Consider the following 11462-nt stretch of genomic DNA (forward strand, 5'->3'; position numbering starts at 1 on the left):
GAATGTTGCTCACAGGTTCAAAAGGTTGGGGATCCCTGTCCTAGAACCTATTTGGAGTCAATTGTTTTTGTTTGGGGGAAAAACACTATTGCATTGATTCGTACGATTCGAATTTGGCCAAATACGGACCTATTCGATCGAAAATGGACCTATTCAACGAAAAAAAACCTTAGACTTAATTTCAGTTGGTCTTTTTGAATTCGAATTTTGAAGTCTTTTCAATTCGAAATTCGACCCTTGATAAATATGCCACTAAATGTGTTATTTAATAAAGTCTGAATCCAAAACACTTGGAAAATTAGTTTTTTATAACTATAAAATCCAAATTTTTAGCGGAAAATGGAAAAATTCAAAATCTGAAAATACTCCATCTCAGATCTACCAAGGGTGTATATAAGTCAATGGGAGAGGTCCCTCTCCTACCTGTGGTCTGCTCTGGAATTTGCCCGAAAATGTGACTATTTCAGGCAAATGTCTGAAAATTCTGACTTTTTGGAAAAAGTCCGAAAAAATCAGAAAAAAACGTTTGATTTCATCAAGTTTTTACCCAATCTGATTAAATCATGTTTTTTTTTTAATAATAAATAAGGTCCAATCGTGGATTCTAGTTCTGGTCAGACTTTTTTTTATTTAAATACTCAGAAAAATTCAGATTTTGGTAAATAAGGCCCTATTAGTTGTGTGACATTCATACACAAAGGCAAACATGCAGAAGTAATTTAATTGAACCTGAAAGATATGTGTGCTTTAATATGTGTGTTGTCATGCAAAAGACGTTTGGGTCAGGCAAAATCTGCAGATTGTATTTTGTATTGTGTATGCTTATTTAAGAGCCATTATCAGGCAGGGAACAAAACGTAGGGGCGCTGAAGTAAGGCACTGCAATGAATATGATATATATAGGAATATAAACAATATATTATCTACACCTTTTATTACTGTACTAAACTTTTCTTATTTTTGTTTTTCCAGTTTCCAGATGGTTGCCTGTCAGCCTGCAGCTTAAGACCGAAATGCAAATGTTTCCAGGTACATGGTATGCCTTTAGTGGTTGTGCAGTATTCCTTTTTTGTTTTATAAGGACGGCATTTATAGGAACAGCCATTTTGAAAAACATTTTATGCCACTTCCATATCTGATCTCTCAAAGCACGTGACCTGCATATATGTCCGCTAATTATAGTCATTCAAATAAAGATGTCTGACTTTAGCTACAGTTTCCCAGCCTGTTTTTACCGCAAGGCGCACCCTTTCATTTCATATAGTTATTTGGCACTGGCATTTAGGAACCTTGCAGACCTTGCAGCGTATGTTTCAGCTTAATTACATGCTCCTTAAACATAGAGAAGAAATTCCGCACTAATGAAACCATTGGTGTTTTTTTCTTCTTTTTTTTTTTATAAATGAAGGCTGTGCAATTCTCCACATGGACTTTTATCATTCTTATAATTATGTTTTAGTTTTCCTGCTAGATATACAAACAGGTTTATCAAGTATCAAACTCTGAAGGATTCCCAGCAGAAACATTCTTGAAGCTGGGTAAATATATCAGCCCCCATGTTTCATTCTGCAGTAGTCTGTGAGATTCTCCTTTCCCGAGCCTCCCATTACCTGTGCCTACATATTCATTACTGATGCAGGATGATGGTTCTTTGAGAGTCCTGTTTGCTGTGTTTATATTTATGTCCTTGTCTGGAATGACAGAACTCAATCCTTTTAGTAGCAGGGACATAAGGAGAGACGGCTATTTCAGCCCATTTACTGTTGGATTACAGTGTAATGTCGGCAGGATGACATAGCATGGCAATCCATTTGCTGTGTGGCTCTTGTAGCACAGGGAAATTGCTGCTCAACATTATCTTTGCAACATTTCAGAGTAATCCAACAGCAGGAGAGCCAACATACATCTGCCCATGGCTTTGATGCTAAAGATTGAGGTGTATAATCAGGCCATTGAAGAAGAAATAACAGCACTAGCTGGGCACACATAGCAGGGGGGATTTTCCTTCTGCACTGGTAATAAATGTGTGGGCTCTTAGCATTGGGGAAATGGCAAGAGCATGGAGACAGTCAAAATCTCAGTCAAATCTAACATTCCTTGGAGGCTCTTAGAAAGATGTCCTGAATAGCCTTACATTTGTCTTCACACACATACATATTATGTATAGCTTTCACATAGAACCGCACACTATTTTTTCTAGTGAATCAAATAATATTTATTTGCCTAAGTCTGTGTTCCAACGTTTCGGCCCTCCTTAGGGCCTTTTTTTGGTGAAGCCAATGCTGGCGCAAGTAAATTTGCCCCTTAGTCTTCTCCTGACAGGTCTCAATAATAACATGATCATTCAAACAATAAGATCATCCAGAATGGGCCAAGCACATTGGTGGTCAAAGAGACTTAAGATTTCCTTGTATGGCAATATAACCAGGCATGTATTCAGGTTAGGTGCCACCCTAGGAACTGTTACAGTGCCCAGGAACATGCGGAATGATGTCATGTGCACTGTATGCATGACATCACTTACACATTAACGTCACTTCCGAAATCATGAAAATGGGCCCTGTATCCTTCACCCCCAATTCCATCGCCGGATTTTATCAGTAATTATCCAGCAATATAACAGCAATAGCTGGGGGGGGATTTTTTATTAATTCTGTTATATAGGCACTGAGGACATCCCCCCAAAAGCTGCCACCCTCGAGTGCCTTTATATAAATATGGCTCTAACCAGATGAGCTGATCTTACATCAATATATACCCACCTTAAGCTAGAAGAGAAAATGTCAAATAGTAAGCAAATGTTTGTCACAACAAGTAAATGTAAACAATTTGTTTCTTGAATGGGAACTACTATAAAAACAATCAAGCTTGGCATGTGTTCCTCTTGAGAGTATAAGTTCATTAGTTCAGATTTTATCATTTTCTTTGTTTTTTATTATAGTTCCCCTTACATGTTAAACCTCCTTATCCCCATGCTTTTTTGAATTATTCATTCTCCTCTTTTTACAATAGAAAGTGTATGCATTTTCTGTGCATGGGAAGGTCACTGCATAAAAAATGGTGGAGGCTTAGGCCTCTATAGATTGTGTGTTGTGATGGTCAGCCATGGGTTAACCCCCAGGTTTTGTTGGTTTGGTGCCAACATCTTCATGTGCTTTGCTGGTCGTGTGTAGATTCATGCCAAACTTTTCCTTGCACCCATCCCACTTCCACCCCCTGCCTGCAAACTTGCAATGCCCAACTTCCGCCTCCAGCAGCCTGTATTTATAGGCACATTGTGACATCAGAAATGGGCAGGTCCATAATTACAGGTACTTGCTGGGTCAGGTAGGGATGGTGTTAGGTTTTCCTATTCGTATGAGTTGACAAAAAGTTAACCTCCATATCATCATATGTTGGCAATAACCAACATAAATGTAAATTCTTCTGTTACCAGAGTTCCCTGTGCGTCTGATCCCAGCTGATCAAGCCAGAGAGGAAGGTCTGAGTGCCAAAAATCGGAAAAGAATAATGCCTGAGCCTTTGACAGAGCCTCCTGCATTAGATCCACTCTATGAAGCAAATCTCTATTGCAATACTCCGGGAGCGAAAGAAAGAAGCATGGAAGGTATTGGATTACTGCATTGATGAAAATATAAATATAATTGCTAAATATTATAACAATCTATATTATAAACCACCAAATGATATACAGTTATGTGAAAAAGTTTGGGAACCCCTCTTAATTCTTTGGAGTTTTGTTTATCATTGGCTGAGCTTTCAAAGTAGCAACTTCCTTTTAATATATAACATGCCTTATGGAAACAGTAGTATTTCAGCAGTAACATAAAGTTTATTGGATTAACAGAAAATATGCAATATGCATCATAACAAAATTAGACAGGTGCATAAATTTGGGCACCCCAACAGAGATATTACATCAATACTTATTTGAACCTCCTTTTGCAAATGTAACAGCCTCTAGATGCCTCCTATAGCCTTTGATGAATGTCTGAATTCTGGATGGCGGTATTTTTGACCATTGGTCCATACAAAATCTCTCCAGTTCAGTTAAATTTGATGGCTGCCGAGCATGGACAGGCTGCTTCAAATCATCCCATAGATTTTAGATGATATTCGAGTTGGGGGGACTGTGACGGGCATTGCAGAAAATTGTACTTCTCCCTCTGCATAAATGCCTTTGTAGATTTCCAAGTGTGTTTATGGTCTTGTTGGAATATCCAACCCCTGCGTAACTTCAACTTTGTGACTGATGCTTGAATATTATCCTGAAGAATTTGTTGATATTGGGTTGAATTCATCCGACCCTCAACTTTAACAAGGGCCCCAGTCCCTGAACTAGCCCCACAGCCCCAGAGCATGATGGGACCTCCACCGAATTTGACAGTAGGTAGCAGGTGTTTTTCTTGGAATGAGGTGTTCTTCTTCTGCCATGCAAAGGGCTTTTTGTTATGACCAAATAACTACATTTTTGTCTAATCAGTCCAAAGCACTTTGTTTCAAAATTACTGTGGCTTGTCTAAATGAGCTTTTGCATACAAAAACAAGCGACTCTGTTTGTGGTGTGATTGTAGAAAGTACTTCTTTCTCATCACCCTGCCATACAGATGTTCTTTGTACAAATTGTGCTGAATTGTACAACGATGTACAGATACACCATCTGCAACAAGATGTTCTTGCAGGTCTTTGAAGGTGATCTTTGTGTTGTTTGTAACCATTCTCACAATCCTCCGCATATGCCGCTCCTGTTTTTTTCTTGGCCTGCCAGATTTGGATTTTACAGCAACTGTGCCTGTGGCCTTCCATTTCCTGATTACATTCCTTACAGTTGAAACTGACAATTTAAACCTCTGAGATAGCTTTTTGTAGCCTTCCCCTAAACCATGATACTGAATAATCTTTGTTTTCAGATCTTTTGAGCGTAGCTTTGAGGATCCCATGCTGTCACTCTTCAGAGGAGAGTCAAACAGAAGCACAACTTGCAATTGGCCACCTTAAATACCTTTTCTCATGATTGGACACACCTGCCTATGAAGTTCAAGGCTTAACGAGCTAATCCAACCAATATGGTGTTGCCAGTAATTAGTATTGAGCAGTTACATGAATTCAAATTAGCAAAATTACAAGGGTACCCACATTTTTGCACAGCCAGTTTTTCACATTTGATTTAACTTCATGCAACTGAATACTGCTTCACTAAAAATCTTTGTTCAGAAAACACCCAAGTACTCCGATGTTCCTGGGAAATGAAAGACATACGACTGTTATCTTTTTTGTTGAAAGTGGAGTTAATTATTATGCAGACTGAGAGGGGTTCTAAATCTTTTTCATATGACTCTATAAGCATATTGTTCAGCTACGCATCCTCAGTCCTGCCAATTATTGCAGGGCAGATATTGTATTGCTTTAGATTGATTGCATTCTAATACGTCCCAAGCCACTGAACGTTCTGAGTGAAGAGAAAAAACAGTTACAGGGGTGCACAGAGGATCTTTTAACTGCTCAGAATAATTATGATTTTGCACTTCTATTTATTTATTGCCAGATAGTTACATAAATGAATGGGATGATGTCGAAAGTGGGGTATTTTTTTAATCTTAAGATAATTCTTAAATAAGGAACAATTATCAGTAATTTTCTTTTTGCTATATTGCCTATTCCTTATTTCCTACTTTTACATGACATGTTTTTAAAATAATTTGGGGAGATTGGGAATACTGGATTTGAGTTAAAGGGATACTGTCATGGGAAAAAAAAAAATTTTCAAAATGAATCAGTTAATAGTGCTGCTCCAGCAGAATTCTGCACTGAAATCCATTTCTCAGATTTTTTTATATTCAATTTTGAAATCTAACATGGGACAAGACATATTGTAATTTTCCCAGCTGCCCCAAATTATGTAACTTGTGCTCTGATAAACTTCAATCACTCTTTACTGCTGTACTGCAAGTTAGAGTGATATCACCCCCTCCCCCCCCCCCCCAGCAGCCAAACAAAAGAACAATGGGAAGGTAACCAGATAACAGCTCCCTAACACAAGATAACAGCTGCCTGGTAGATCTAAGATCAACACTCAATAGTAAAAACCCATGTCTCACTGAGACACATTCAGTTACATTGAGAAGGAAAAACAGCAGCCTGCCAGAAAGCATTTCTTTCCTAAAGTGCAGGCACAAGTCACATGACCAGGGGCAGCTGAGAAATTGACAAAATGTCTAGCCCCATGTCAGATTTCAAAATTGAAAATAAAAAAAATCTGTTTGCTCTTTTGAGAAATGGATTTCAGTGCAGAATTCTGCTGGAGTAGCACTATTAACTGATGCGTTTTGAAAAAAACATATTTTCCGATGACAGGATACCTTTAATACTGTGTATGTTGTTCTTGTTTGCATAATACCAGATGTGTGCTTTAGTTAAAAAGACCATTGTTCTCATTCAAACAGGTCATGCCCCTCCTAATTTAAAGTTGTTGTCTGTACAAGTAATAATCCGGCATGGAGACCGGTATCCGTTATATGCCATTCCCAAAACCAAGAGACCTGATATTGACTGTGTCCTTGAACCAAGCAGGTAAGGTAGAACATGATCCCCAGTATTAAGGATATGCAATATTAATTCTATAACTAAATGATTATTTGTGTTTGTGCAGAGCTTTTAACAAAATATTTTTAGAAATTCATGGACTTAAGGAAAAGAAGAAATAAGGTTCCTGCTAAATATTCAGAAGGGGTTTTTACAGTGAGAGATGTGAAGATGTGGAATTCTCTCCCTGAATCAGTTGTACAGGCTGATACATAGGGATCTGCAACCTTGGCTCTCCAGCTGTTAAGGAACTACAAGTCCCACAATGCAATGAAGGAGCCTTTTGAAGGTGTCTAAAGGCAAATGCATTGTGGGACTTGTAGTTCCTTAACAGCTGGAGAGCCAAGATACTGTTGCTTTAAAAAGGGCTTGGATGGCTTTTTAGCAAGTGAGGGGATACAGGGTTATGGGAGATAGCTCATAGTACAAGTTGATCCAGGGACTGATCCGATTGCCATTTGGAGTCAGGAAGGAATTTTTTTTTTTTTGCCTTCCTAAACTGACAGTTTGGCTGGTTAAAGGAATTGTTCAGTGTAAAAATAAAAACTGGATAAATAGATAGGATGTGCACAGGGCCGCCATTAGAAATCACGGGGCCCCGTACAACAAAATTTTTGGGGCCCCCTGGGCCCCGCCCACACTGACGACCAAGCTCCGCCCCATATCCCGCCCACATCGCAGTTAAAAGACCACACAGACATCAGCGCTAAAAAAGTAACCCCCCCCCCACACAAGTTGTAAAAAGCTATTGATGGTCAGGGCCCCCTGTTAAAAAAAACTTGGGGCCCCAACAAAAAAAAATGTAAAAAAAACTAAAAAAAAAAAAAAACATTGGCGGCAGGGGCCCCCTTATAAGTTAAAAACAAATTGGGGCCCCAAAAAAAAATTTGAAAAAAAATAAATTTTTTTTTGAAAAAAAAAAAAAACATTGGCGGCAGGGGCCCCCTTATAAGTTAAAAACAAATTGGGGCCCCAAAAAAAAAATTTGGAGAAAAAAAAATTTTTTTGAAAAAAAAAAAAATGGTGGCAGGGGCCCCCTTACAAGTTAAAAACAAATTGGGGCCCCAAAAAAAATTTAAAAAAAAAATAATTTTTTTTTGAAAAAAAAAAAAAACTGGTGGCAGGGGCCCCCTTACAAGTTAAAAAAATTTGGGGCCACCTAAAAGAAAATTAATTTTTTTTTTTAAAAAAAAACCCAAAAAAAAACAATGGTGGCAAGGGGCCCCTTACGAGTTAAAAAAAAAATTGGGGCCCCAAAAACAAAAGTTTTAAAAAAAAAGATTGGTGGCAGGGGCCTATAGAATATTAAAATAATACATTGGTGGCCAGGGGATTAAAAAAAAAAAAACACAAACTGGTGTTCAGTAGAATTGAACTCATGGCTTCAGTACTTCAACTTCGCCTCCTTTCGTGACTTCGGGTCTTTTCACCGCTTCAGGACTTCGGCTTCGGCTGTTTTCGTGACTTCGGGTCTTTGCGCTGCTTCAGGACTTCGGCTTCGGCTGTTTCCGTGACTTCGGGTCTTTTCGGCGCATCGGCTTCGGCTTTTCGGCACTTCCGCATTCGGCACTGAAGAGGCAAGACGTACGGCTCGGGCGCTCGTAAGGGGGGCCCGGATCTTCAAAAAAATGCAGCGCTGCCGGGCCCCCCTTCATGCCCGGGCCCGGTACGCTTGTCCCCCCTGTCCCCCCCTGATGGCGGCCCTGGATGTGCATAATAAAAAATATTTGTATAAAGGCTGGAGTGACTGGATGTCTAACATAATAGCCAGAACCCTACTGCACAGCAGTATTTATTTATCCAGTTTTTATTTTTACACTGAACTGTTCCTTTAGAAGGTTGAACTTGATGGACTTATGTCTTTTTTTCAAGCTAGCTTACTATGTTACTATATAATATGGTCTTTATATGTTTTTTTTGATGGTTTTTGTTTTTTTACAGTTTCTAGTCCTTCAATTAGTCTGGTAGCTGAGGAATTAGTATATTATGATGTTTTTATAATTTTTTTTTGTTTTGTTTTAGGAAACCATCTCATCCTCATTTGACAGATTTTATTAGCCATATGTCAAGAGGAGTAGAAGCACAAATGGATGGTACTTTAGGCAGTTTACCTCGCTTACCCAACCACATCATGTGTGAAATGGGAGAGCTGACTCAGACAGGTAGGAGGAGGTGGGCTCCCTAAAATATCAAAAAAAGAAGGTACAGGGATGTAGGTTCTCATGAATTCAAATTGCACAGTAGGCATACCAATGAGCAAAATGAATTAAAAACACACATACAGTAAATTTTAACATAAAGCACCATTATTCATTACTAGTTTTTACTTAAATGTATCTCAATCTGCTTTGTATCAATATAAACATTTTTAGTAGCTTAAAGGAGAACTTAATGTTAAAAATGAATGTGGCTAAATATTTTATATGCTGAACTTATTGCACCAGTCACAGGGGTCACCATCTTGGAAAGTGTCTGTGACACTCACATGCTCAATGGGCTCTGAGCAGCTGTTGAGAAGCTAAGCTTAGGGGTTGTCAGAAATTTACAAGTAAAAACTAGGTTTGTCTGTAATATAAGCTGATGCTACAAGGCTGATTATTAAATTCTGATCTTAGTTGCACTGGTTTCTGAGCTGCCATGTAGTAATTATCTGTATTAATTACTAATCAGCCTTATATTGTGACATTTCTATTCTATGTGTACTGTATATTGTGAGTGGGTCCCTAAGCTCAGTAAGTGACAGCAGCACAGAGCATGTGCAGTGAATCAGCAGAAAAGAAGATGGGGAGCTACTGGGGCATCTTTGGAAACACAGATCTTTACCGCTAAAGGGCTATGGTTGCCCTGGGCTGGTACAGAAGCACAAAACACAATGTACAAGATTTCTAGCTACTTCTTTAGTTAGGCTTTAGTTCTCCTTTAAGGCACAAAATGTTTCAGTGTCTGTAATATATTGATATTGAGTGCAGAGGACTCTTGTATTTGTCTATATGTATTTTGTGGTCACAGCCTCATTGCACCCCCGCCTAATGGTCTTAAAAATTAGTGGTGAGCACAACTTTCCCTTGTTTGTAATAGTTTATACAGGAGCAGAGACCAGCTCCATGTTGTAGCTCCCACCCTTCCCAGCTATAGTCAGGTGATCCCAGTGGTGGCTAATTAAAGGGCAACCAAGTTTTGGAGTTTTAACCTTGAAAGCAGCAAGTATGTTGCACATAAAGCTTAGTCCGTGTGTAAAATAAAAAAAATATATATATGTGTGTATATAGCTATATATAACATCAGATTTGTTAATGCAAATTCACAGGTGTGGTGCAGCATCTCAGAAATGGGCAGTTGCTAAAGGAAATCTACTTGAAGAAACACCGACTTCTCCCGAGTGCATGGACTGCAAAGCATCTCTATTTTGAATCCACTGGAAAAAGCAGGACATTGCAAAGTGGGCTGGCCCTGCTCTACAGCTTTCTGCCTCATTTTGACTGGAAGAAAATAAACATTAAGCACCAATGGAGTACAATATTTTGCTCTAACCACTGTGACTGCCCATTGAGGAACCATTACCTAGAGGAAGAACAACGTCGCCAGTACAGTTTTCGAGTGAAGAACAGCCTCCTCGAGAAGACCTACATAAACATGGCCAAAATAGTAGGTATCCCCACCAGGCAGTTAAGGGCTTCGAACCCTATAGACTCGTTACTGTGTAATTTCTGCCACAATGCAAGCTTTCCTTGCACCAAGAATGGCTGCATTGACTTGGAGCACTTTAAAGTCATCAAGACACATCAACTGGAAGATGAAAAAGAAAGACACGAAAAGCAACTTTATTTCAAATATGCACTGATGGCAACTTATCCTCTTTTTAACCAGACGGCCAACAGAATGCTCCATATTGCAGGAGGCAAACGGGAAGAGGTTTTTGCTTTGTATTCTGCCCATGATGTGACCCTGTCCCCTGTTATGAGTGCTCTGGGTCTTAAAGAAGCCAGATTCCCTAGATTTGCCGCTCGCTTAGTTTTTGAACTGTGGCACGACCCAGACAAAGCAAATGATCACTACGTAAGGGTCCTGTATAACGGGGAAGATGTTACATTTCAGACCTCTTTCTGTCAAGATCAGCAAAAGAGTCCAAAGCGTCTCCTGTGTCCTCTGAAAAAATTTAGCACTTTTGTCCAGAAAGAAATGTTTTTATCACTTAATAGCACAGGGTACTACGATGCTTGCCATCAGCGGTTGTTGTGAAGTTGACAGAACAATTTGATAGTTCTCCGACATTCCTATTCTGTAACATCAGCATTAGGTACTGTTTCCTTTCTGCCATGGTTTCATACTAATACAGCTAAGTATGGGATTTTAAGGTAACTTTTAGGATGTTACAACATGGCAAGTCTAAGCAACTTTTCCGTTGGTCTTCATTTTATTCTTTTTTATAGTTTTAAAATGCTTAACCTTTTTCTTCTGATTCTTTCCAGCTTTTAAATAGGGGGTCACTGACCACTTCTAAAAAACAAATGCTCTATAAGGCTATACTTTTATTGTTATTGCTACTTTTTATTACTACTCTTTCTATTCAGGGCTACTCCTCTTCATATTCCAGTCTCTTATTGCAATCAGTGCATGGTTGCTAGGATAATTTGGACCCTACCAACCAGATATCTGAAACAGCAAACTGGAGAGCTGCTAAATAAAAAAGCTAAATACAGTGGAACCTCAATTGTACATCCCCTGATTTTAAGTTTTCTCTCATTTTACATAGTTGTTTTGTGGTCCCACCTATATAAAGTATGCATAACACATTTTCCTGATTTTACATTTTCCTGGGTTTTACACCATTTTTTCTAGTCGCCTGAAAAACATAAAATGGTGGTTCTACTGTAGCTCAA

The 11462-nt window shown here is 38.9% G+C and overlaps 1 protein-coding gene across 2 annotated transcripts in view; it reads left to right on the forward strand.

Annotated features, from left to right (window-relative positions):
* pxylp1.S (2-phosphoxylose phosphatase 1 S homeolog) overlaps nucleotides 1-11042 on the forward strand; it is a 37225-nt gene extending 26183 nt beyond the window's left edge. For both annotated transcript variants that reach the window (XM_018265801.2, XM_018265802.2), the window contains exons 3-7: nucleotides 973-1029; nucleotides 3437-3607; nucleotides 6444-6570; nucleotides 8605-8744; nucleotides 9890-11042. In XM_018265801.2, coding sequence (XP_018121290.1) covers nucleotides 973-1029; nucleotides 3437-3607; nucleotides 6444-6570; nucleotides 8605-8744; nucleotides 9890-10821 — 1427 coding nt within the window. In that variant the 3' untranslated portion in view covers nucleotides 10822-11042. The remainder of the gene's footprint in view (nucleotides 1-972; nucleotides 1030-3436; nucleotides 3608-6443; nucleotides 6571-8604; nucleotides 8745-9889) is intronic.
* The last annotated feature ends 420 nt before the right edge of the window (nucleotides 11043-11462 follow it).

The sequence above is a fragment of the Xenopus laevis genome, chromosome 5S (assembly GCF_017654675.1).
Source record: "Xenopus laevis strain J_2021 chromosome 5S, Xenopus_laevis_v10.1, whole genome shotgun sequence".
Taxonomy (NCBI): domain Eukaryota; kingdom Metazoa; phylum Chordata; class Amphibia; order Anura; family Pipidae; genus Xenopus; species Xenopus laevis.